The sequence below is a fragment of the Aedes aegypti genome, chromosome 2 (assembly GCF_002204515.2).
Source record: "Aedes aegypti strain LVP_AGWG chromosome 2, AaegL5.0 Primary Assembly, whole genome shotgun sequence".
Classification (NCBI taxonomy): Eukaryota; Metazoa; Arthropoda; class Insecta; order Diptera; family Culicidae; genus Aedes; species Aedes aegypti.
Genome location: NC_035108.1, coordinates 128,103,296 through 128,130,454, shown reverse-complemented (window position 1 = coordinate 128,130,454; position 27,159 = coordinate 128,103,296). Strand labels below are relative to the sequence as shown.

The 27,159-nt window shown below is 38.5% G+C and overlaps 3 protein-coding genes across 4 annotated transcripts in view; 2 read left to right on the top strand and 1 right to left on the bottom strand.

Moving 5' to 3' along the window:
• LOC5574001 (mitochondrial ubiquitin ligase activator of nfkb 1-A) overlaps nucleotides 1-14,560 on the bottom strand; it is a 30,415-nt gene extending 15,855 nt beyond the window's left edge. Inside the window, exons 1-3 of one of the 2 annotated variants that reach the window (XM_021842319.1) lie at nucleotides 14,327-14,560; nucleotides 14,060-14,226; nucleotides 7,707-8,469 (exon numbers count right to left, since the gene is read on the bottom strand). In XM_021842319.1, coding sequence (XP_021698011.1) covers nucleotides 7,728-8,469; nucleotides 14,060-14,226; nucleotides 14,327-14,431 — 1,014 coding nt within the window. In that variant the 5' untranslated portion in view covers nucleotides 14,432-14,560 and the 3' untranslated portion in view covers nucleotides 7,707-7,727. Of the gene's footprint in view, nucleotides 1-7,636; nucleotides 8,470-14,059; nucleotides 14,227-14,326 lie in introns of those variants that run through there. The other variant, XM_001661038.2, reaches the window with a different exon arrangement.
• On the top strand, nucleotides 285-7,701 carry LOC5568730 (FGGY carbohydrate kinase domain-containing protein). Its single transcript, XM_001658060.2, has 5 exons — nucleotides 285-541; nucleotides 5,391-6,410; nucleotides 6,473-6,547; nucleotides 7,165-7,383; nucleotides 7,449-7,701. Exons 1-5 carry the CDS (start codon nucleotides 359-361, stop codon nucleotides 7,593-7,595), a joined length of 1,644 nt encoding a protein of 547 aa, XP_001658110.2. The 5' UTR covers nucleotides 285-358; the 3' UTR covers nucleotides 7,596-7,701.
• A 7,690-nt stretch (nucleotides 14,561-22,250) lies between the features above and the next one.
• LOC5574000 (ubiquitin-conjugating enzyme E2 J2) lies at nucleotides 22,251-26,555 on the top strand. Its single transcript, XM_001661037.2, has 4 exons — nucleotides 22,251-22,463; nucleotides 22,601-22,711; nucleotides 22,771-23,034; nucleotides 25,190-26,555. Exons 2-4 carry the CDS (start codon nucleotides 22,642-22,644, stop codon nucleotides 25,603-25,605), a joined length of 750 nt encoding a protein of 249 aa, XP_001661087.1. The 5' UTR covers nucleotides 22,251-22,463; nucleotides 22,601-22,641; the 3' UTR covers nucleotides 25,606-26,555.
• Nucleotides 26,556-27,159: the final 604 nt, after the last annotated feature.

The following is a 27,159-nucleotide window of genomic DNA, read 5'->3' as shown; positions in this document are numbered from 1 at the left end:
CTTTTAAAATAAGCACATCGAACACCCGAAAACTAGAACTTTGCCAGAATTCAAATTCATTTGTTGGCGCGCATTCTCTTAGCCTGGTTGGTTCGCTACGCCTAAGCTAATTGAAGGCCATGTGAGCGAGTCATTAGCAATGCATTGGTCATGATAGCTTTATAATTGTCTTGAATTGCACTATCTCAGGCATTAAAATTCGTTATCACCCTGTAGTCATAAACACTATCTACATTTTTTTTTGCAAAATATTAAACACCACAACCGAGAGCATACATGTATTCGAATCATAATAGGTTCACAGTTTACGTCCAGACATTGACTTCTTCACATCCATTATTCGGTCGAGCCTGAGATCATGTCTCTTGCCAATCTCATCGGAGTTGACGTGGGTACCGGAAGTGTCCGGGCAGCCTTGGTGAGCAGTAATGGCCGGGTGCTCAAAACGCACGTCAAGCCGACCCAAACCTGGAATCCACGACCCAATCACTACGAGCAATCGTCGGACAATATCTGGAGCGCCGTTTGCGAATGCGTTCGGGTGAGTGCCTAGCTATAATGACGACAATCGCATATAACCTTCACCTAAAATGCTCACGGTGCTCCACAGACCGTTATTATTAGAAATTTTTTTGTCCATAAAATCTTTGCTCACTAGTCGTATTTTAGTAACTATTGCATATTGTTTATCAGATTTGATTTGTCTCAAGTTCGTCGAAAATCAAGAGCTCTGGAGCTCTGGAAAAGAGAACGTGAAATGTTGACAATTCACTCTTTGCATACGACTGTTGGATATGGTGTTCAGACATTTTTGGCGTACCAGTTGTTTTTTTTTGTGATCAAAAACTACAATGTGGTTTCTTCCTACATTTCGATCCGTATTGAAAATTACAATTACATGCAACATGAGTTTTCAACAATAATTTTATACTTTTAATAGGCCCAAGTGCTAAAAGGCATTACATGTAATGCTGTACTATTATGTTCATGTTCATCGTTTAAGGACAGTTCCCAAACTGTTCGAAGCTGTGACTCCCTTCGAAAATTTACAAACATCTCACAGACCCCTGGAGTTGATGTTACTGAAATCAATGTTTACGGAAAAATACCAAAGCTTTCAGAATTATTCGGCCTAAAATAGCGTGATATTAATTGCGAATTCGTCAATGTAAGATTTCTGCTATGATCTTTTGGAGGAGTTTATTTGTTTATTTGTTTCCGCTAGGAATTGGGCCATGAATCTTTCTAGTGTCTTTCCAAGAATACAAGAAACTTCTACATATGATCTTAACAAAATCCAATAAAAAAATCATACAACGCGAGTAACATAAACCACCTTGATACCTCCATCATTAACATTAACATTGGAATTTTTTCTTCATCCCATTGTCTTAAACATAGCATTAAGTGGCAATTGCCATTAGTGCACCAGATTCCGTTCATTTGAGGGAAGTTATGTGTTATTTATCATAAAATAACTATTGTGTCGATCAATACAATTTTTAAGTCACAATGTAGCTCCACGTATAGGTAATCAGCGGCAAAATAAAATTAATTTGAGAAACTTTCACAAAACATTATTTACCTGCATTTGTTATCTGCATCAAAACAACGCAAATTGTTGCCAAATATAGCTCAATAGCTTCTAAGAAACCTCCCTGCCAGAATGAATCAAATGTGCCAAGAATATTATGGGAATATTTCAAATGCCACCAGCAATTCCTCACAAATATTCCCATGAATTATTTGATGACTTCTTCAAGGTATCCCCAAGGATTTAGTATTAGCATTAGCATTAAGCAATTCGCACTAATTCGTAGGTGGTACAGTCCTAGACCGTTGTATGAGGGTTGCCTCCTTCCCATCCGTTACCAAAGTCAAAGATTTAGGACCAACCCTTGACTCTTAGGCAAGATTGACGCATCCTCCAACAGTCGAAAGCTGTCCTGGCCACGTCCTTGCGAATGCTGAGGAATGGGAAGGAATGCTTAATTGAACACCTACTTAAGAAAGATGCAGAGAACTCCCTGACCTTTCATAGGTGTTACGGGATATTGTAGAATGTTAATGGGATGGGAAAGGCCATAAGATACGTTTGGTAGACGTTCTGGCACATATGAATAATATTTGGGCATTGGTTCATATTGGAACAAACTCACCGAATTCTGCATTTGGAACCTCTCTGCAATTCACCATTCAATCGACCGTCTAAATAAAACACGGGTTTTGTGTAAACGATCCTGATGGACAGCACATACAAAGACCAAAGACCGAGATAAAAATAATTCCGGCGATGCACTAACCGAACTCGCTTGCTTGGGCTTTTGGAACACACTGCCCAGCAAAAACGAAAACCGATAATTCCGACGACGCGAAAACTAATCATAGCACGTCTAGATTTTGCGATATCGGCTGTTGAAAATGCAAAATTTGACTATTTCAGCCAACTTGCCTGCACGTTTACCAGCTTGTATGGTAATTTATTTGCTTAATTTGCCACAAAATTCAAACTTCATGGGTATAACAATACTTATCAACAAAGTTCATGATAGTTTCGATGCTAAAATGTCTTTTTTTGATGGTTTACAAAAAGTTTTTATTATGCCATATAAGAGAAACGAAGAATTTTGTATGGAGACTGCAAGTATGTTGAAAAAATCAATTTAATCTAAATTCAATCATGCAATTTCAACCAAATTATATATGAAATAAAAGTTTAAGTCCTTTTTTGCATGCCAGTGTTTCATGCAAATTTAGCGACCGGTAGTTAAAAATTGTGACGTGCTGAATCATTTTTGAAAACGGCATTAGATTCAGCAACCCCAAATCTACTAGAGACACATAATATGATCCTTGAGTCACGCAAAAATGTCATTTTTGTTACACTGTGTTATTAGCTCTGGAAACTGTTGTGAGGCTTGCAGATGGGTTTCTTAGAAGCAAACTATCTGCCGTGTGGAGAATTTGTCTAAAACTCAAAACACCTTTTTGGGGATCTTTGCAGAAATCAACTGAAAATCACTGCAACATATATCTGTAAAAAAATTACTAAAGTTTTAATGTTTTGAAAGAGTTCCGCCAATGATTTAGAGGGAAATAGTGAAAGATTTCACTTTCTTCACCCCTTCCAATAACCACCAGAGTTCTGAGAAATTTTCCGAAGCAAACTTGCAAAACTTGCTAAGTAATTTTCGAGGTCACGCTCGATCTACTTGGACACATTATTTGATCCTTGAGACACGCAGAAATGCCATTCTAGTAACGCTGATTTGAAGTTTCTCCCAACAATAGAGAAAAAAATGCAAATCTTTCCTTTGAAAAACAAAACGTAGGGTGCCGTTGAATTCAATTGAACGTTGAATCAATTGAACATGTAATATTTTCTTTTTTTTTTTGCTTCAAGGAATACTTTTGGACATTTAGTTGTCCGTCTTTGCTCAATTTTTCCTATCGATTTTGATTTTGTTGGAATTTCATGATCATGCTTACGAACATCTGTGGTTACGATCAAAGGCGTTTATAAAATATGTTTTGTTGCTGTATTGTATGAAAATGTAGCGTTTCGTTAGATATTGTAATCTGATTAAATTGATCATAACAATTATCTGAAAGATATATCGTCTAGCTCAAACCTTTGTAGGGGTACAGTCAACTTTCGTTCGTTGCACTAAACCCGTAGCCCACCTAGTGAAAGAATTTCACTAATCGGGCTGAGTTTTCAGCTGTCAAAATATCAATAACAATAGAAATTCAAGGCTACCAACATTGATAAATCAAACCTTATGTCAAAAAGTGATATTTGTATTCGTTTTAAGTGGGCTATAGCGGCTTTAGCCCAGCAAACAGTAAAAAACGAAATAATTGTAATTTTGTTGTACAGCGTTTGTGACACGAAAGAAAATTGAGATAGGATAAAGTAGCAACATCAGTAAGATGCTTATAAGAAATAAAAAACAACAGTTATTATTTTGTTTCACGAAATTCAAAATCGTAGCACTTGCAGAGGTTGATTTCCATATCTTTTCTAAAAATCAAAATCTTATTAATTTAGCTCACGAAAGAAATTTAAAGTGCTGATCATAGCCAAAAATCACTAGCTTCAAGATGTAATAGGATGATGGAGTTCACGAAGATGCGAAAGATCATAGATTCTGTGGGTCGATTGATATAATTTGCACAACTCAAATTTGGGCATTTGGCTTTACAAATCAACTTTGAATCAATTTCAATTGGTATATGTACTAGCCTGGTTACATGAAAAATTTAGATTCTCACTCCAGTCAACTTTTTGGATTGCTTTAGGTCCCTTAACAACTATGGAAAATTTCAGCTCGATTGAAGAAACTATATTTTAGCGCCAGCCGTTCAAAGTTTTTATGGGAATTACTATGAGAAAACTTACTTTTTCAAAGAAAAATCGCCAAAGGTCGCCCATTATTCTCTATAACGATTCTGAACACGGATCTCGATAGGTATTTCTACGATGAGCAACATTGTCGAAGACCGCAAAGCAATCCGATGTTTGTGAAAAAAGTTTTTAAGCATTTACTATTCGGAAATTTAACCCAATTTTGTTATTCCTTTACGTGTTAATCATCGTCGCCTTGCCAATAGGTTTTCATTGAATAACTTTTTTCACAAGACTGGACAAACATTTGAAAAGGGCCCAAGAGGTTTTGAGCCTTTTTTCAGAAACGTTGCTGTTGAACCCTTTTTAGCCCGCTCACGCAAACAAACACCACTATCAGAAAGATTAGTATTAGTTCTTCTTGATAGTGGTATTGGTGAGCTTGATCGAGTTGAATTGGGCTCAACAGCAGCTTACAAAGCCAATGTTTACCAATGTCGATGTGCCCTTTTGAAATGTTTGTCCAGCGTGTCGGATTGTTTCGCGGTCTTCGGCAAAATTCTTCATCGTAAAAATACCTATCGAGATCCGTGTTCAGAATCTTTATAGAGAATAATGGGCGACCTCTGGCGATTTTCTTTGCAAAAGTATGTTTTCCCATAGTAAATCCCATATGAACATTGAACGGCTGGCGCTAAAATATAGTTTCTCCGATCGAGCTGAAATTTTGCACAGTTGTTATGGGGCCTAAATGCAATCCAAAAAGTGGACTGGAGCGAGAATCTCAATTTTATCCCACGCTAATATGTACTTCCATAGTAAATGAAAAACCGTTGAAATATCTGGATTTCTTTTGAATTTGTGGAAATCACCATTTAAAAATGGGAGTTTGGCCCAGCTTTTTTTAATTTTGCCCAGCTTAGCCATAGAAAACGACTTGTGAGCACAGATTTGATGGAGATTAATTTGCATATAACAACGGTCAGGGGAGCACCGTGATGTTATTTCGTGATTATGCTATTCGTATACTTTTGTTTTGCAGACTGTGGCATCCTGTTGTCCACGCGAGCATATCAAGGGCATAGGCTTCGATGCCACCTGTTCGTTAGTTGTGCTGGACAAGGGAGGGAACCCCCTAACGGTTAGCGTTACGGGATGCAATGAACAAAACATCGTACTATGGATGGACCATCGTGCCCAGGAAGAGGCCGATTTCATTAACTCGACCAAACATGATCTTTTAAACTACGTGGGAGGATCCGTTTCACTGGAAATGGAATGCCCCAAGCTGCTGTGGCTCAAAAAACATATGTTCGAGCAGACTTGGGCCAAAGCAGGAGCGTTTTATGACCTGCCGGATTTCTTGACCTACAAGGCGACTGGAATCTCATCGAGATCGATATGTTCTGCTGTTTGCAAGTGGAACTACGATGCAATGAAGGCTTCGTGGTCGGCTGATTTTCTGAACAAGATCGGATTGCCGGATTTGATAGAGAACAATTTCCATCTCATAGGAGAGAAACTTAGCAGCCCAGGAAACCCAATCTCCGGTGGGTTGTCTAAAGAAGCCGCCGAAGCTATGGGTCTTTTGCCGGGGACGGCAGTGGCTACTTCGATGATTGATGCACATGCTGGGGCCCTAGCTTTACTAGGGGCACGCAATCCAGACAGTGGCATATCCGAATCCCTAACGTCGAAAATGGCCATCATATGCGGGACTTCTTCTTGTCACATGAGTATCACGGAGGCACCTATCATGGCACCGGGCATTTGGGGCCCGTACAAAAATGCCATCATTCCCAATCTGTACCTTAACGAAGCCGGCCAGAGCGCCACCGGAGTTCTGATGGATTTCGTTCTGCAGACGCATCCTTGCTACAGTGAACTACTGAAAGAACATGGTACTAATGGAGCCATCTATGGCTATTTGAATGACTTTCTCAAAAAACTGACACAACAGAGGGGGCTACTATCCGTGCACAAGTTGACGAAGACATTGCACATCTGGCCTGACTTCCATGGGAACCGATCTCCCTTGGCGGATCCCACATTGAAGGGAATGGTTCGTACAAAATTTATTAAGATGTATTTATTACAACAGCTCATTTTGAATCAACTCGATAGATATCAGGCCTTACAATGACGAATGATGTTGAGAACTTAGCGTTGATATATCTTGCACTGATGCAAGCTTTGGCGGTGAGTATAATATATCCAGGCTTGATCTATGGATCCGTTTTAAGGTGATTATAAAACGAAGCCAAACTTTGAATTTTCAAGTGCACAAGACGAGAGAATCTGACAACAGTTCACGTTCTTCTTCTTCTTCTTTCTGGCGTTACGTCCCTACTGGGACAGAGCCTGCTTCTCAGCTTAGTGTTCTTATGAGCATTTCCACAGTTATTAACTGAGAGCTTACTATGCCGATGACCATTTTTGCATGCGTATATCGTGTGGCAGGTACGAAGATACTCTATGCCCTGGGAAGTCGAGAAAATTTCCAACCCGAAAAGATCCTCGACCGGTGGGATTCGAACCCACGACCCTCAGCTTGGTCTTGCTGAATAGCTGCGCGTTTACCGCTACGGCTATCTGGGCCCACAGTTCACGTTGAAAACCAATTAAATTGCTTACTTGCTGGTGGTGACCAATAGGATAGATTTTCAACGCAGAGACCTGTTTGGTTCTCAAGTCTTGTGCTCTTGAAAATTTAAAGTGTGACTTCGTTCTATAATCACCTTAAGAAAACTGTTGAAAAGGCTTCCAACAAGTCCAGTTGTTAGCAGTCAGTAAACGCAGTTCTTCTCCTTTCGCAGTACGGCACCCGTCACATTCTGGACGTCTTGGCAAAATCCGGCCGTGACCCGATACGCTCCATACTGCTCTGCGGTGGTCTCAGCAAAAACGGTCTGTTTGTTCAAACACATGCCGACATCTGTTCCATTCCAGTCCTGCTACCGCACGAAACCGAAGCCGTCCTGCTGGGATCGGTCATGATAGGAGCATGCGCTGCTGGGATCTATGCGGACTTGAAGGTTAGCAGAATTGATAGTTTTCAACTATTCGCAAAGCTTTAAAAATGATCTGATTCGTTTTCCAGACTGCAGCCACTGAAATGGGAGGAACGGCCGAAGTTGTCAAACCGGACATGAGCGATGCTAATCGAGATTATCACGAGCGAAAGTATCGAGTGTTTCTTAAAATGGTTGAAGATCAACGATCCTACGAGAAGCTAATGACCAGCTAGGAACTAACATTTCAGGGAATTCTCACATACTATGGTTCACATTTTTACAGTTTAAAGCCAAGCCTTTTATATATTACATTTAGGAATAAAGTGTTGTGCAACTTAACTTACCTACTATCAACAGATCCCTGTTTAGGTGATAAATGCGGCCGCTTTGGATTCAATCTTAGATCTACACACGGGACAATTGAGCCGGATTTTTTCTGCGCAGTTTTCGCAGAGACACACATGACCACAGGGCAAGCAAATAACTTCCTTGGGATTGTCTACGCAAACTACACAACGCTGCTCGTCGTTAAACACCTGCTGCCGTGCCAAAGCTCTCCGCTGTACTCGCGACTTTTCTAGTTTTTCCCGTAACCGCCGCTCTTCCCATTCCATCTTTTTGCGCTTGTAGATCTTTCGAGTGATTAGTCCAACTAAAACCGCAGATATCGTACCACAAATGATCACCTTGAACAGCATGGAAGATTTGGCTTCTTCGAATTTCTTCAGGAGCGTGTTCCTCGTGGCCGTGGTCAGGAACATTGGTGCCACGGAAGATGGCTGCAATCTTAAAGTATTGCCGTCGAGCTCAATTTCTCCCACAGCCGTGATAAAACTGCCATCTCGAAGAACTTCCTCGGTCGTTTGCATTCCCTTCTGACGAACTCCGGAGAAGAATCCAAATATGTGATCAAAGAAGGATAAACTCGACGGCTCGTAATTATCGTAAACGGTGTCCATGTCCAGAATTTCCGCTGATAGGCCATCTACAACTTCCACTCCCATCTTGCCGTTGGTCAGTTTGAACGGCACTTCGTTGCACGAGATGTGAATGAGCTTTCTCTGTTCCGCCCAGAATCCGGCGAAACCGCGAGCCACTCTGTGCTCACTGAAAATGATAACGAAGAATAATCTTTAATGCTATATTTACAGAGGGCTAGTAGTGAACAAGTACTTTAAAAATATGAACTTTACAAGCCCTTGAACATTAGGAGCCCTGATAGCCGTAGCGGTAAACGCGCAGCTATTCAGCCAGACCAAGCTGAGGGTCGTGGGTTCGAATCCCACCGGACAAGAATCTTTTTGGGTTGAGAATTTCCTTGAATAACCAGGGCATAGAGCATAAAGAAAACACTCAGTAAATAACTGTGGAATTGCTCATAAGAACAGTAAGCTGAGAGAAGCACGCTCCGTCCCAGTTGGGACATAACGCCAGAAAGAAGAAGAAGAAGAATATGAGCCCTGTTAAAGTGCTTCTTTTTGCTAGGATTCAGATAATTCGGCTGAGAAAACTCACTGCCAAAATGAGTCATGGAAGTGTCCAAGTTGTTCTTTTCCCTAATTGTTCAAAGTTTCCTGCAGATATTATTTCGAATATTTCAGGAGTTCATTTATATAGTGTTTCCTAAGCAGTGGGCTTGGTCATTTTAATATTTCTATCATATGGCTGATATTCTGCAAATAATAATACTGCCAAAAAACTAAAGTGGGCTTCGTGGCCGTGCGGTTAGCGGCGTCAGTCGTTTAAGCGTATTGTGTCACGGGGTGTGGGTTCGATTCCAACTCCGGTCGGTGGAAATTTTTCGTCAAACGAAAAAATCATCACTGGGCTACTGGGTGTTATGTGTTGTCCGTTGCCTAATGTTAGTGATCGTTCAGTCTGTACAGCCTTTAGCTGAAGACGGTGTAAATTGTCTTTTAAAACATTAGGTATTTCCAGGATACTTTTCAATATTGGCTGTGCAAGCATTTAGATTAGTGATTCTTTTACGCACTTCCTAAGAAATCCCTCCAAAAATGTCATACAAAATTCTTTCAACAATTCAACCTGGACTAGATAACCCCAGAAATTCATCCGGAGATTCCACAAGAAATTTCTCCAGAGAAGAAAGTTCAAATTATCAAGTGATTCATTTATTGATTTCTGTAGGGTTACCCGAAAAAATTTGTTAACTAATTACTGAGGCGCCCGATTTGAAAACGATCTTCGGCAAAGTTGTAGCTGATGGATGTATCTCACAGTATCAACGTAGTTGTAATCCCCAATAGCACATAGGCAAACACTATGACCGATTGAATGAATTGGTTGCTTTTCTCATAGTAATTCCCATATAAACTTTAAAGGGCTTGTGCAGTCTCAGTTTTCATCCAAAGGAGCTCATATTTTGGGAGGACACTCAGAATTTGATCTATAATCGAATAAGCGGTGTGGAACAAAAACGATTTTTTGAACCACTCTATTCTATATATATGACTCTAGTAATTTCTTAGGATTGTCTCCAAAAATGTTGTTCAGAAGTTATTTCATAAATAATTTCTCTAAGGATACCTTCAGAAATAACTTCCAAGATTACTCATAAGTTTCCTTTATTAATATCTCCAGAAATATTCTGAGTAATTTTCCAAGGAAGGAACTCCTCAAATAATACATCCTGGAATTCTTCCAGTGAATTGTCATGAAATCCTTTCAGAAGTTGTTGTTAAAAGTCCTGGAAAAAATGGGTGGTATCATTCACTCTCATTTTTGTTTATGGCGGATCCAACTTTCGATAGAATCCTATTCGTTCGAATCCATGGCCCACTTGATTTTGCTGTCGTAAAAGGGGAATGCAAAACAGTTTTTCGATCGAAAGAGCATTCGAACGTATACAAGAATAGGGGCGCATAGAATCCCTGAAGAGGTTTGTGAAGGAATAACCGAAAAATAACTGAAATAATTGCTGTAGTATTTGCTAAAGTGACCCACCCATAAATTAACTGTTGAAGGATTCATGAACTTAATAAGTTAGAAATGATTTCCGAGCATAATCACTCTAGGATTTTTGGAGCAATGGCAGGGAGAGACTATGGATTTTTTAAATCCCTAAACGACTTCACTCAAAAATACTTGAAAGAACCTTGTGGATTTTCTTGGAAAAAAACTCCTGTTAGAATATTTAAAAGATTTTCTAGAGTAGCAACTGAAGGAATCAGTGGAAGAATTTGTAGAAATATATCTGGAAGAAATCCTGGGATAGTGTTTGGGAAAATATTCAAAGAAACTCAGGAAACTGGGAAGAAAAAGGAACTCGAAAAAACTAACCTAAGAATGCGAAAACTCGCGGAATAAATTTCATAGCGATTTGTTTTAGAGAATTGGTAGTATCCTGGAAGAATTCTTAATAAATAATTCTGGCGGATTTTTTCGGAATAAACTATGGTTGAGTTCTTGAAGAAATCTTTAAATAAATGGCTAGAAGAATTACTAAAACCGAAATCGGCTGAGAAACTCCAGGAGGGATTTTTGTTGAGTTTCCAGGAAAAATCTTTAAACGAATTTCTTCAAAAACAAATCTAGAATGAAATTTTGTGGATTTTCTTTGAAAAGCTCTGAAACAAACTGAGGAAACTTGTTAAAAACTATAAAAATAACTAGAAAAAGACCTGGGATAATTCATTGTAAAGTCATTGAAGTAATTCCTGTAGAAAGTATTAAGGGTAGTAGCGTTAGAATACTAAAGAATTTATTGTAGAAAATGCTGGAGAAAATCCTTTAAGCGTCTCTTGAAAAATCGCTGGAGGATTTCCATTACAACTTTGTTGGAGAAATGCTGGAGAGATCACTAGATGAGTTCCTGATAGTATTCTAGAAGAATACTCTAGAGAACTCATTAAAAAGATTGCCTGAAGCATTACCTTAAGAAATCCGTGAAGAGCCTGTGTAATATTCACGTGGCCAAGTCTTTAAAAACAGATCTACTACCTGCTATATACAGGGCTGGTAGTGACTATGTATCTTGAAAATATAACAGGTCAAAAAAGAACCACGAAAACATTTATTCCTCAGACAATCTTACTAAACATTTCGCTAAGAATATTTCTACGATTTTTTTTAATTCCTCATGAAATTGCAACAAGCATTACTGCTCGTGTTATTGCATGTATTTTTTCATTATTTCCTTCTTAGTTCAAGTATTCGCCCAACGTCTGCTTAACGATCAACGCTCCGCCATCGTAATCATCGTCATCATCAAAACTTCAAAAGCAGTTTTTCTGTTCAAAACTGAAAATTATTCGATGAAAATGTGTTCACTGTGTTTCGGTTGGAGAAAAGAATACAGTGAACACATTTTCCTGTAAACATTCTTGATTTTGATCGAAAAAACTGCTTTTGAAAATTCCGAAATCAATGACGGATCCTGCCCCCTTAAGAATCTTAAGTTAAGATAATACTTCAACGATTACTTCAGTCGTGCATTTTGCGATTTTTACGCACTTCCAAAGGAATACTTCTTGTAGTTTCGTTTTATATACCTTGAAGTATTCAACTGGATTTTTACTAAAAAAAATAACCACGGATCATGAATTCCTCCAAAGCTTCTTTCAGATTTGTTTTTTCAAGTGCACCCTAAATCCTACTATGATTCTAGCATAGTTTCCTCAAGACATTCTACGAGATTTCTGTTTAGAACATCTTCAAGAATTCAATTAGTAATTTCTCCAAGTGTTTTCAAGAAATTTCTACAAAATTGTTTTTTAGGATGTCATTGAGTTTCCATATAGACTTTTATCTAAGAATACCTTCAGGATTTATCTTCGGAAATTATTGGTATTTTTTAAATTCAGAAGTTATTTCAGAAGCAAATCCTAAAGAAAGATCTAATGAAATTTGATTGAGTTCCAAAGTAATCCTTGAAAAACTCCTACAAGATTCTTTGAAAGATCTCCTGGGCTCTTAAGGAAGTTTCAAAGTATCTTGTAGAAGAATTGCTTAGATAATTGAAAGTAGAATCAATTAAATTTATGGATCATATTCGGCAGACATATCTTAGGAATTATCGAACGTAAATCCTAATCTGCGCAAGGATGATCGCAGGAATAACTGGAATTATTACTGTAATATTAACTCGTGTCAAACCCTTAATGATCTTTTGAGAACCCATGAAGATTTTACTTGAGACAGTACTCGAGAAATTGTTTGGAAGAACTACAGGAGCAATCTTTGGATGATGTCGGCTTTTCGATCGTCAATATCAGCTTCTATACTCGAATAGCCTATAGAGAGGATTGTGCTACTTTTCCCCGAATGTCGTTTTCCCGAATGTCGGTTCCCCGAACGCCAGTTCCCCGAATGACCCGTTTCCCCGAATGCCATTTCCCCGAATGACCCGTTTCCCTGAAAAGTGTAACAGCTCTAAAAGTTGCTATGATAGTTTTCAGTGGCAGGATGGTGAATTAGAAAGAACGATACGCAACCAAAAGAAGGAGGTATTTTGTCATTCTCAACTATACACATGTTGCCAAAAATGCTGAGGACGGTAAAACTCGTAAGAACCGCCAATCAAATAAAGAAGGGTGCATATCAGATGACCAGTACATTCACCCCGCTGAAATTTATAAAGTTATGAAAAATATGAGTGCCAAAAAATTTTCGAGGAAGTGGGCTATTCGGGGAAACGGGATATTCGGAGAACTGGCATTCGGGTAATTGGCGTTCGGGGAAACGACATTCGGGGAGAAGTAGCACAACCGTCCATCATTCATGCTGTCATGCGTCAAAGCATACCGTGCCTAGAAATGAATGGTTAGAGGGGTCAAGCAGCTTTGAATGCTCCAAAGGCAATCTACATGTCGCTCAAAGTTATTGTGGGAATGCATTTTTTCTCTGAAGCTGTTGGCCAGTAGGAGCAAAGTTACCCTGTACTGGGTGTCTGACCATTGTGATATCGTGATGAATGAAATCGCCGCCAATTTAGCAATACAAGGTGCCACTTCGAGCTTTGTCGGCCTTGAACCGTTCTATGGTGTTCCTGAGTGCAATCTCGGAATGAAACTGGGAAATGTCCAATTGGAATGCCACGGACACTTTCAAGCAAGTGAAAGGATTTATAAAGGAAATATTAGGACCTGGTGTTCAACTACCATAACTAATGGAAGCAGTGGTCAAATGGCTCTAGAGACGAGGCAAAACAAACTTTGAGTAAAATGGATCAAAATTGAGGATTGGAGAAATTTCAAATATATTTCCTCGGATTCTACCATGAGAAATTTAAGGAGCAGCTTGAAGCATTGTAGTGCTCAAGGATTTTGGTGGTATTCTGGTGAAATGCCTCTCAGCATCCCTTGAAAAACCTTTCTGGGCGACTTCGTGGAGATGCCGAAAGAAGTCTCACTGAAGAATCACTGAAAGAATTCCTTATGCTTGTTCTCGAGGAATCTGAGAAAAAAAATCCTAAAGAATAAGTCAAATAAACGAGTAATAGTTTCTGAAGGTTTCTCTGGAACTTCTAGGATTCGGCAGCAGGATTCGCTGCAAGCAGAATAAAGAAAAATGGGACTTTCAAGACCACTTTTTTTTAAATAGAGGCTTTGAAGACCTTCCGTTAAAAATCAACTTTTTTGAGACTTGCACTAACATATTTTGTGTACAGACCAAGTCTCTTAGGAGAGTCCTCCTACCAGCCCTTATAATTAGAACTAATTCCCAGAATTGTACTCACTTCAATTTCATAATCTGCAAAACGCCGGTCACCGAAGGGGACATGACGCACTTAAGCGGAGTTCCGATAGGGGTAACCGTCCCCCGGATGACTCCATACTTGATCTTGTTGTCGCTTCGTTTCAGCCGTTCCGGAAGCGTTTCATCGATTGCTAGTTGGGGTGCTTCCTGTTGGGAGGAAAGTAGGATTAATCGAATAATATCATGACCAAATTCACTGATGACATAATCTTCGACGATCAAAATCCGAATGATGGGAAGCTCTTACCTTTAGTGCCGAACTGATTTTCTTAAACTGATAGTACTCTTTAAAGCACAGGCCAAGTATCAGGACATCCACACCCAGGAAGACGGCTTCCTGGACGAAATCCATTGCAGGTGGCAATTATTTAACAGTTAGTTACGGCGAATTTTACAGAAATTTTTCGCACCATTCATATAAAAAATAAATACCAGCAAATGCGAAACAAAACTGACGGCCCTTTGTTTTGACCTTTTGACACCAGTAATTTAGTACAGACGGTCCAATGAAAATAAAACAACAACGTAAAGTTAAGCATACAGTCAAAGTACATGAATACATCAAGGTAACGAATTCTGTACGCGCAAAGAAAATACAGCCAACTTTCCATAACTCGGAATTGTCGGCGCTGTAGAAAGTACCAAGGGCCTATTCACAAATTTCATAGCGCTGAAGGGGGTGGGTGGGTGTAATCGTCATGTAACACTTCATACAAATTTTGTAAAATGTTCATACAAAAACCGTTACGAGGGGGTGGGTGGGTATCGAAAATGGTAATTTTCGGCGTTATGGAATTTGTGAATAAACCCCAAACGGTTCCTCACCGAAGTTGGATTTCCTCGGAATCTACCCTCAGAAATAAACAACAGTCACCGAATTATTGAAAATTCGAGAGACAATTAGAAGTTCGGCAGTCAAAACTTCGGTGAAGCTCGGCGTCGGCATTCTAATTCAAGCGTGTGCTAGAATAAGGGCGTAAGTCGCATGATCGCTTTCTCTTCATCGATCCTCTCTTCTACGAATAATGGTGACAAGACGCAAGTTTGTCGGCATTTTTTCAGCTAAAAACGCAAAATTGCAGCGCTGCCAAGCGGTCTGAAGTGAAAACATACTAACAAATCCGCATCCGCAAATAGGATCGATGAAGAGAAATCGATCATGCGACTTACGCCCTTATTCCAGCACACGCTTGAATTAAGTACTACGCCGACACATAAGGATTACCTTTGGCGGCGTAGCACTTCGTTAGAATGCCGACGCCGAACCTCGGCGAACTTTTGTTTATGGTATTTCATTTCTCACAATACTAAATGACTAATTAATGACTTCTCGCATAACCTATGATCTCGCCCTAAAAGCCATGTGTGTAGCTCATTGTTTCTGAGCATTTGAATAAATTTACACGTTGTTTAACAACTCTATGGTGAAGAAAAGATAATTATCTACCTACCAGTGATGTTGGTTTGGATGTTTATTCCTTCACTTGCTCAGAAACAACGGGCTACACCCATGGTTACCAATGGCTTTTAGGGCGTTATCTCAGAGTATGCGAGACTTATTTTCTGTCAGCCTCTTTTTCATTCTGCTGTGAAATTTCACACTACCCGTCATTTCGACTGGGTTGTAGCTTGGCGATGCTTCAAGCTTAGGTGAATTGACAATTTAATGACATTGCTTCTCAACTGCGTACCGGGTACCCCTGTTGGTTTGAGCACATTTAATCTGAACACTTTTTAATTCGTACCCCGCTAATTTGCACATCGTTCAGATTAAAAATGGTTCAAACGTCATTTAGCTATTGGAACGGAGTGAAGTGAAATGGAACTCTGCGAAACGGAACGCAAAATCAAAACAAAACAGCCAAAGGGGTAACCAGACACCCGTTTCTAGGGTGACTAGATGTTCAAATTCAAAATGAACCCCGATGGTTTGCATGAGGTACCGTTCAAATTAACGGGGGTGTACAGCGACTCCCATTTGAACTGACAGTTCTTTTCAACTGCGTACTGCGATCAGAAAAAAACGCATTCTTGATCGATTCCTTGCAGAAATTTCCCATTCATCAAGATAGGCCGAGAAATTACTTTTCAGCAGCGAATCAGGCTTTAAGCGCTGTAGAAAATTTCTGCAAGGAATCGGCGAGAAATTTCTTTAGCGATTCCTTTTCAGTAGCAAATCAGGCTTTATCAGGCTTAATGGATCATTAAAATAACCAAAACGGCCGCTATGGAAAGCATAGATAGCGCCACCGTAGCCTTGTGTGTTTGACAGAACAGCAATGCTGTCACAATGTTAAATCCCATATACAGTGGCGCCTTTGTTTTGATGCGGTGAGCACTTGCAAAAACTACATTCAATGATCCATTAAAGAAATTCCTTGACTGAATGGGTCAAGAAATTTTCTACAGAAAACCCCCTTTGAAATGACAGCTCTTCTCAACTGCGTACTGCGATCAGAAAAATGTGTTTCTGGACCATTTCCGAGAAGAAATTTTTCACGCATCGAGATATGCGATTTATTTTCTTGTCAGTAGCAAACCAGCCTTTAAGACTGATTTGCTGCGTACTGCGATCAGAAAAAAACGCATTCTTGGTCGATATCTTGCAAGAATTTCCCATGCAACAAGATAGGCCAAGAAATTACTTTTCAGCAGCGAACTTGGCTTTAAGCGCATTTTTGTCAGCTGTGGAGTACGCTTATTGATCATTGATGGAAAATACAATATTAATAGACCATTTCCGTGATTTTTTTTTATTTGCTCATAAGCTTTCTTTTAATTTACTGGACACACTTTTCCAAGGAACCCATATGTTTTGAAGCCTCTAACTATGGAAAAACAATGAAAAACTGGCGGCACACTAGTTCACCCCACGGTCCCCTACATTTTATTTCTCTCCAATATTTTTGGGAACCCCTTTTTCCCCTATGATTTTATCTCCACGTTGTGGTGAATTTTGATCAGCTGTTCCTCTGTGGTCTCCACTTTGTTGTGATTCTCCTTCTCTATCCCTCTTTTATCACGCTCAATTGATTGTCCTGCTCTTTGAAATTCACTGCTGGAAATGTTGACATTTTTTATTTCGAGGTTATGTCAGGCGTGCAAAGATCTATCTCCTCTAATTATGCCACTTTCATGGTGGCTGGAATCCCCACGTCTATCCCGAAATCATTTTGGTGCTGGTTCTGCCAGTAAAACCTCTATTAAAACAGGTTCCACCATCGGAGACATAAGTTTAATTGCTCGCGCCTACATATTCCCCATTTTTTTTCTCAAGACTCCCCAGAACCATCACGACGAAATCCTCCATGACCACAATAAATATTTTCGTATCCTTCGCATCGCATGAAGCTGCTGTAGAACCTAGAATAATTCCGGTAAGTAGCTCTCCTGCTCTTTCCTGGTTTTGTGGCAAGCGGAAAACTTCACTGCGTGGTAGCATATAATTTTTGAAGCTGTTTGATCTCAACGGGAAATCTGGAAGTTACGAAGTTTCAAGAGCTTCTCGATTGGCATGTCGTTTGATTTGGTTTTCCCGGCACGGTTCCCGAGGAATAACAATATGCTGCCGGGCAGTGAAATCTTCGTCGCCGGTCGCAAGATCGGAAGAGAGCAGGATCCTTTCCGGGGACTATTCGCACAGTCAATCGTGGAGCACTACAGCAGCTTCCGGCAAGGAAATGAAGAGGATGTTTGTTGTGATCGTGTAGGATTCTGGATTGGTAGAAGACCATAAAGTTACAATTATGGCCATTTTCGAGGGAGTCCTTATAATTCTGTTGACCATAATTTGATAAACAAAAAAAATGCTTCTATTTTCTTTATATCGAGGGAGATTCGCGATAAGGGCTTATCTGACCAATCAATAACAATGAGAAAATAATCAATGAAATTCTCAAGTACGATTTTTAGTCCTAACTGAAGAAAATTTAATCAAACTTTAACTTTTTCAATATAATTCACATTTCATGAACCTATTTTCAAAACTCTTTTGAATACTACATCGATATAATTTTCAACATCGCCTATTGAATACTTTGCGCCTTATAAACGGTTTATATTTTGTTTGCACTGTAGCTGTTAACTCTCGTCGTAGTTTTATTTACGAAAGTAAATGGACGAATCTGTAATCGAAAAGATTTCAGATTCGTCCATTACTTTCGTAAACAAAAACACTGTCGTAATCAATGAACAGTGTTGTTTTGTTAACAGTATAGTTTCGTGTTCTACAAATTTCTTCTTCTTCTTTCTGGCATTACGTCCCCACTGGGACAGAGCCTGCTTCTCAGCTTGTGTTCTTATGAGCACTTCCACAGTTATTAACTGAGAGCTTACTGTGCCAATTTTTTGCATGCGTATATCGTGTGGCAGGTACGAAGATACTCTATGCCCTAGGAAGTCGAGAAAATTTCCTACCCGAAAAGATCCTCGACCGGTGGGATTCGAACCCACGACCCTCAGCTTGGTCTTGCTGAATAGCTGCGCGTTTACCACTACGGCTATCTGGGCCCCGTTATACAAATTTATGCTTTTCTTTAAATTCATGATCAAACGTCATCATTCCACCGCAAAATCGCTAGAAAAGTTTCTTGTTAAACAGTAAATAATTAAATTATGGCTAAGAGAAAAGTTTTATTAGTTTCGCCCGAATCGCGAAGGACTCCGGATATGAGCGAGCGAGTCAGTTTTGTTGTGTGCTGGGATTTGACATTTCAGTATGTCTACAAACATGGTGCAGGGATGTTATTGATCGTTGTAGAAAAATCTCCACTTTGTATACCCATAGGGTTGAAACAACTGTGCCGCACGGCGAAACTCACCTCAAATTTGGTGGATATACAAATTTTCAAAAAAATTTAAGAAAATCAGGAGTGCATATTAAAAACATCTGAAAACGTTAATAATCATAAAAAATAATCGCCTTTCGAAGAAAAATATAAAAATAGGGGGTAAGATTTGACGGAAATGGTCTATTAACAGTCATGTAATGCACAGGTATTTCTAAAAAATAACGTTTTTCAAAAAAAAAATAAATAAAGTGAGAAAAACAAGAACATTATCATATCAAAAACAGTGTAATTTTATTTTAAAAAATCTGACTTGATCCACCGATGGTGAGACTGAACCCTTCTTACATTTCCATACAGGTTTAAGGTAATTATTATTCATCATTCATTTGGAACCTTGTAATCAGAATAACCAAACTTTAGTTCACGGAAAAAAATCTGTCGCCCATTCTTTAAACTACCATGGAATTTCAAAGAATATTACTATGTTTGTAGTACATCCCACCAACCTTTCTAGTACATTTGACAGAACTCTTTTTCGTCAATCTGATTTCGACTACAGACATGGTCAGGCTTTGGAAAATTAAACGATCATTGACACATGAGCCATAATTTCATCCTATTTATCCTCCTGAATTCATACAACACGCATGACATTTATCGTTCGAGGAAGATAACGAGCCAGGAACGATAAGGGCTTGTTCACAAATTTCATAACGCTGAAGGGGGTGGGTGGGTGTTCTGCTGGTGTTACGGCTCATACAAAATTTGTAGAATATTCATACAAAAAGCGTTACGAGGGAGTGGGTGGGTGTTGAAAATTGTCATTTTCAGCGTTATGAAATATTTGAATGAACCCTAACAAGACAGACACACATCACCCACTGTTTGTTGCCGATTACTGTGTGTCATCACTTGTAACATTCGCTGACACACTCTCGTTCTAGTCAAGAAACAGCAGCGAATATTTTTAATTTCCCGTGTTCAGGCGTTGCAGAATTCGCTCTCATTTGAGAATGAAGCATGATCAAAGCAAGCAAAGAAAAACATCCCATCTGTTGTGGTCCACGATCGTCATTGTATCGCAAGGTGTAACAAGTCTGATAAATGGAAGCAGCGAGTGAGAGCCCCAAAGAGGGAGCGTTGATAAAATCCATTTTTCTCGCTTGTTTACCGTTGGGAATAGGTGTTTTTCTTTACTGGCACGATAAACAATCCACGAACTTCCAATAACAACAGTGTCCCCCAGGCTTGGAGCATGTTTAGAGGGGTTTTATCATGCACTACTATCCCCCCAATCTGATCAATTTTATAAGATTATAAGGGCCCATTCACAAATTTCATAACGCTGGCGTGTTACAGCTCATACAAAATTTGTTGAACACTCATATAAAAAGCGATACAAGGGGGTGGGTGGGTGTCAAAAATGGCCATTTTTGGCGTTATGAAATTTGTGAACAAACCCTAATTAGGTTGTTAAAGGCTGCATTACCAGAAAATATTAAAGTTGATACCAATTTTATGTAAAACGAACATCACCCGAATGGTTCGATACTGTTGTGGTCTGTGAGAGTTGCTGCTCTTGAACGCTCTCACGCCACGTGCCAAACGAGAGAGTGAATGTTTACATTTATAGGGCTCTTCGATTGCGATGTGCCACGAACTGTTAAACTCTCCGAATATGATTCGATCGGCTTATTCGGATCAAAAGGTAAAATCATGCCACCCAATGGATTCATTTACAATTTTCATAACGCCGAAAATGGCCATTTTCAATACCCACCCACCCCCTCATAACGCATTTTGTAGGAATATTTTCCGAATTGCTTATGACCTGTAATATCTTGAAGACACCCACCCACCCCCTTCAGCGTTATGAAATATGTGAATGAGCCCTATCAATGTATTTGTCTTGTATACACGGATTAAAAATGTTTGTAAAATAAATGCAATATCATATTTGAACTTTAATTTCAAAATTGGGTCCATAAATGAACCTTGACACTTTTGATCATGTTTGACGTTCGCTAAAGCGAAGTAATTATGCACTTCATCAAAAAAGTAATCGCCTATCTCGATGCGTGGGAAGTTTCTTGCAAGAAATGCTCAAGAAAATCATTTTTCTTTGATCGCAGTACGCAGTTGAAAAGAAATGTCATTTCAAATGGAGCTTACTGTAGAAAATTTCTTGACCATTTCTCGAAAACTTATTCAAATAGACTCAAGTCAAAAAAGTATACAAACTTACTTTATCGATTCTACGTGTTTCGCAGACGAAATTCTACAAATTTCGCTCTAAACCAATTCGATTTTTCACTTTCAGAACGTTTAATTTCCGGATTTACAAAACGACGAAAGTAAGATTTGCAACTTTCGCAACCTAACCACTACTTTTGCCGCTCCGCTATATGGAGAGACAAAGTGACTTAACCACGAATCAAAACAAAACACTACTTGAGTCGATTTTACACTGGTACAAAAACGTCGCAAGTAACTGAATAAATCGGCTTATCATTTTGTAATAAAATTTTTGGTGGAAAGTAACAGGATCTCCACGGTTTTTGAACGCGAGCTTATTGTATGCAAAATTTAAGCAATGTACAGGGCGAAAAAATGTTAAAAAGGTGATTCATTTCAAAACAGTTTTAGAAGACAGGTTGTGATTCTTCTGAATTAATTTTCTCAAAACCGTATGGAAGTTACTTACGTCGATTTGAAAAAGTAATCGAGATTTCTTCCGCAGAAATTTTTACTTTTCTTGAGCGGAACAGCATACTTAGCTTAAGGCTGGTTTGCTACTGACAAGAAAAGGAAACGCCTATCTCGATGCGTGGAAAATTTCTTCCCAGAATTGGTCCAGAAAATCACATTTGTCTGATTGCAGTATACGCAGTTGAGAAGAAATGTCATTTCAAATGGGGCTCTCTGTAGGAAATTTCTTGACCCATTTCGTCAAGAAAAGTAAATAATTTCTGAAGCGAAACAGCATACTTAGCTTTAAGCCTGATTTGCTACTGAAAAGGAATCGCTAAAGAAATTTCTCGTCGATTCCTTGCAGAAATTTTCTACAGCGACTCCCATTTGAACTAACAGTTCTTTTCAACTGCGTACTGCGATAAGAAAAAAGCGTTTAGCGTTTAGCACTAAAATTAGGACCCTATTAACCATTTACCGTTACCCAGACTGTCAAAACAGTTTGCGGTAGTGTCAATTTATTGTTAATTTGGATGTTATACGAAGCAGGATAGATATTGTCGTTAGTGGTTGCGGATAGTTTGGAAAATAGTGCCAGTACAGTTCTAATTTATGCGGGCATTCTTCGTTTTACGTCTGCTTGCCTGTGATGAATGCGCAAAAAGAATTCCGCCATCATCTTCACATTTTTTACACCGGGCCAACGAAACGTCAAACTGTCTGGCCAAAAGACGAATGTTTTGATGTCATCGTCGAGTGTGTTACGAATTTTCACATCAGAAAATACTTTCACGTTCGATTAGCTTCATTTAAATCGTCAAAATTACACCTAGTTTAACAATTATCGCGTAGTTCGTACATCGTGAAGTAGGTAAAAGTTCAATCTCTAGGGCTAGGTGATTGGTAAGTACTGAAATTCGCCGAAAGTTGAGATAAAATCGTCATTACATTTTGATTGGTTGACATATACACATACTTTACTGCATAAGTAGGAAATACTAATTACGTGTACTTTTTTGTTTATACGAAAATAATCACAGAAGGGCAATTCCTGCCTCGTCGACATCCGTGGAGGAACAATATGACTAATCAAAAGCCAACAGCCACATCTCGGCTAAAGCAGGATTATATGCGCCTCAAGAGGGATCCAGGTGAGTTGTTTCCCCTTGGTACCCTAATAATGATTAATAATCGTGATTACATTCCGTAGTGCCCTACATAACGGCGGAACCGCTCCCTTCGAACATCCTCGAGTGGCACTACGTTATCAAGGGACCCGAAGATTCACCGTATCACGGAGGTTACTACCATGGCACGCTCCTGTTCACCAAAGAGTTCCCCTTCAAGCCGCCATCGATCTACATGGTCACGCCGAATGGACGATTTAAAACCAACAAACGACTCTGCCTTAGTATATCGGATTTCCATCCGGATACCTGGAATCCGGCCTGGTCGGTGGCAACTATATTGACAGGTATACTGTGAATCTATCACAGAGGTGGTAGCGGGGTTAAAGTTCAAGTCCTGGTTAATATTTTAATGCATGTCTCTAAAAAGTTTGCATTAATCTAAAGCTTCTTTTTTATTAAAATGGTCTTCAAAGCCTCTTTTCTCTTGTTCACAGTAAATCCTGATGCATAATTCTAGAGGCTGAAGAGGTACCATCAGAGACTCTTATGCGAATATTCTTCAGCTATTTCTTTTTTGATTCCTCGAAAATAAGCTTCAGGAATTCTTTTAGTGACTTCTCCAGACATTCATTTTGGAAATCTTTCAAGAAAATCAAACCATCCTAAAGGCATCCCTCAAAAATTTCCACTAATAATTTCCTACCAAATCTTCTAAGAATTGGTCCAACAATTCCTCTAGAGTTTTGAAGGATTAATTAAAGAAATTTAACCAGAAAAGATGTTCAACGCAACCCATGAATTTCCACATGAATTACTCTGATAATTTTCCCAAAAACTATTCGAGGAACACATTCAGAGATTTTCCCACCAGTTCTTCCACCGATTTCTTTAATCCTCTGACTTTATGCCTGCTAAGGACTGTTCATTTTATAAAGTGGACACCTTGTGCATGCTGTATCTTTTTTATTTATCAATGAAATTTCAATCGGTTTTCTGCACATCGTTCGACTAGTATTGTACAATGTTGTGATAAAAAAAAATCTCCAAAATAATTAAAATTCACACAAATATGGGACAACGATTATAACGGTCGATTTTTGGAGGTTATCAAAAACAATGATTGTTAGAAATTGGCTTAAAAATTCGATAATTTATATTTTTTATTTTCAAAAAAGGCTTGTTCTTCAAAAGCATCATCAATCAGAAGCCTGATGGAAAAAATCAAGTAAATTTTGGAGCAACAATTTTACAGATATAATAAAATCATTTTTCCCCTATATATTTTAGAGAAAAATATTTTAAATTTCAAGGGAATTGATATAACTTACGCCTAGTTAGTTATTTAGTCCCCACGCCACATTTAAGGCACAATATAAACACAATTGCTTTATTCTCAGAAGACCTTTCAAAGTTTATTGAAAATCATCAAAATTGGCAACACTGCTGTAATAAAATCGATTTTATTTTCCTCATATTATTTTCATAATATGTCATTCTAAGATTACCAATTGAAATATACGGAGAAAACCGTTTGCATTTTGCTGTATATCGATAAATATGCGTACATGATTTTAAAAGTATGAGACTTTTTAGTAAAACTACCATAAACAGTAAAATTTATACTTAAGACTGTGGTTTAAACTCACGATTTAGCTCTCGTTTATACAAATATATATTCTTTAGCAATCCAAACCAGAGAATATGATTATACTAGAGAAACGCGGAGAGGATTTTTTATTTTGTTTATCAACAACATTTGCAATGACTATCAATAATTGAGGTCATTCGAACAAAATTTTAGTGTGCGTGTCATCCTGTCAGTCGCCATAAGAAACCAAGCTTACCAATGACGTCATTTTTGTATCGCTTTTAACTAACACACATCCATCGTCTCTTTTGCGTAACATCTCTTTGAGTCTCATTGAATTTGCTCGATTGGAACCACGTTTGACGGTTCGATTGGAACCTTTGGTTTCAGAATTCGCGCTTCTCTATAATAAACAAATTCTCTGTCCAAACTAGTTTTGAACACGCTTTTTACTTTTCTCTTTTGCTGGGAGTGAAAGGATGGTGTATCAGCAAATTTCACCATAAATGGGTAAATCACTAAAATTACTAATATCAGAGAATGGTGGCATATAACTGATTTTTTCAAAGCTTTACCTTTAGTAGAATAGAGAAGGATACAAACATACTATTTGTTCATAAAAAATAGGATTTTTGTTTTGCGAAAAATAATGTTGAACTTTGACGAACTGCTCTTTTTAGTAGTTTTTGGAAAAACTATTTAGCTCTTCAACCAAAAGTATTTTCTGAGATCTTATATGTTCCTAGTATTGTAGAATAATAGTTCAACGATGCACAGAAAACCGATTACGATTTTATCAATAAATAAAAAGATATAGCATAAACAAATTGTCCACTTTATAAAATGAACAGTCCTTACCAGCCATATTATTAAGGTCAAGTTATACTCTTTAACGTTGTCTTCTTCACCAGGTCTGCTCAGTTTCATGCTGGAAACGACACCTACCCTAGGGTCCTGTGAATCGACGACTTACGAAAAGCGGAAATACGCTCGCCAATCGCTAGAATTCAACATGAAAAATGAAGTTTTCTGCGAACTTTTCCCGGAAGTATGCGAAGAGATCAACGAACGCCTAGCTAAGATCGAGGAGCACCGGAAGCAGAATGCAGCGAATAATAACACTTCTAGCGCTGCAAATGGCACTGCCGGTGGGTCGGGAACTGCGGCCGAAGGATTGGAGGCGGAATCGGTCGAAGGCAATGCGCTCTCGAACACGGACGATAGCAACATCTGGCATTCCCTGTACACCAATCTGATCGTGCTGATCGGATTCGTCATATTCGCACTAATAGTCCATTATGTGATTAAAAGCATGAACATTGAATGATTGTAAGCATGCAGTACTCTGTTTCCACTTTTTACGTTTATTTTAGTTGGAATGTATGTACACATAGTTAAAATACAATGTTCTGATTGGTCGACGTTTGAAAAAAGCCCTTCAATATTTTACTTTTAGAGGACCTATCAATCATGATTGAACTAAACGCGTTAATTGTTAATAGGTTTTATGTTTGGGGTCAGATAATTCGATTAGGGAAACCCTCATGGTAAACAATATTTAATATTTTCCAAATTACAGTAGAGAACTTAAAACTATCAACTGGATTTGCAGAAGCTTAAAATGCAGATCATCATATTGTAAACTGTAGATATGACAGTGAGATGTAATCGTAAAAGTGATTTTAATAAAACGATAAAACAAACGGAATGCACTTTTTTGCACACAGAAATAGTGACACATTTAGCGATAATTGAAATAGCAGTACCAAATATAATGTCGTTTCGCTAGAATCCAGCAATGTAAAAAAGTAAATCATTTTTTGTTGAGTTCAACTTCGGAAAATGAACGTTCTGACACAAATGTCACTATAATAAATCTATTATTTTTTTAATCCAAACAGCTAAAACAATTCCATGATCGGTGATTTAATTATTACTATTAGTAAACGAAGAGTCAACACTTTGTAATTGTGCGCTCATCATTGCACACACAGAGGACAGCCACACGCTTGACACCGCCTATAAGGTGACAACTATAATAATATAATATAATAATCGACTGAAGCTGCAACGTTTCAGAACAACATATTGAAATGCACACAGGAATGCCCCGTAAAAAGAATCATTCGATAAAACAAATAAGTGCGAGGTAAAACTACACACTAGTGATCGAGAGCGATAATTATCAAAGGAGGATGGACTTCAGTATTTATTGTAAAGTAAAACACATGAGAGAAGGAAAATAAAAGGTGGCTGAATGGCTTCAAACATCTCTTAGCTTTCGAGATTTGGTATTTGTGTACCCAACATTCCAGGGCAAAAAAGTCGAAATGAACTATCGTGACCGTCCCTTACTCTGCACTTTCACAAAAGTCTATCAAAATCTATTGAGATACTTCAATTTTCATATAACATTCATATTTCTATACTATTGCTACAATAGTAATCAAAAAGTACGTAAATTATTTTTCAAAAAACTTACGTTTATTACTTTAATAAAAAATAAAATTGGGTTAATTCTACGAGTGGCGTGAGGTGACAATTGTCGGTGTCGTATAGCGAGGTGACAATTTTCGACTCGAGTGAAGTGACTCTCCATTTGATTTACAGGGCGAGTCACTTCACTCGAGTCGAGAATTGTCACCTCGACATACGACACCGACAATTGTCACCTCATGCCACTCGTAGAATAAACCCAAATATTTTTGAAAATATGGGAAAACGCCAGAAATGACTGTCCGTTAGCCAAAATGCTAAGGGTTAAGTAATTTTAAGCAAGATAAAATAGAAAGTATATTTTTAGAACGTGAGCATTATTTTATTTATCGAGCAATCGTAATCGGTAAAGTGTAAAAAATTGCTGTTAACAAAAACACTTTCG

What these genes read in the sequence shown, in the direction of transcription:
- LOC5568730 (XM_001658060.2), top strand. Translation starts at nt 359, where the DNA reads ATGTCTCTTGCCAATCTCATCGGAGTTGACGTGGGTACCGGAAGTGTC. An exon ending in CACTGATGCAAGCTTTGGCG is followed by an intron (nt 6,548 to 7,164) that starts GTGAGTATAATA and finishes CTCCTTTCGCAG; the next exon opens with TACGGCACCCGTCACATTCT. An exon ending in GGATCTATGCGGACTTGAAG is followed by an intron (nt 7,384 to 7,448) that starts GTTAGCAGAATT and finishes TTCGTTTTCCAG; the next exon opens with ACTGCAGCCACTGAAATGGG.
- LOC5574000 (XM_001661037.2), top strand. Translation starts at nt 22,642, where the DNA reads ATGACTAATCAAAAGCCAACAGCCACATCTCGGCTAAAGCAGGATTAT. An exon ending in GCGCCTCAAGAGGGATCCAG is followed by an intron (nt 22,712 to 22,770) that starts GTGAGTTGTTTC and finishes TACATTCCGTAG; the next exon opens with TGCCCTACATAACGGCGGAA. An exon ending in GGTGGCAACTATATTGACAG is followed by an intron (nt 23,035 to 25,189) that starts GTATACTGTGAA and finishes CTTCTTCACCAG; the next exon opens with GTCTGCTCAGTTTCATGCTG.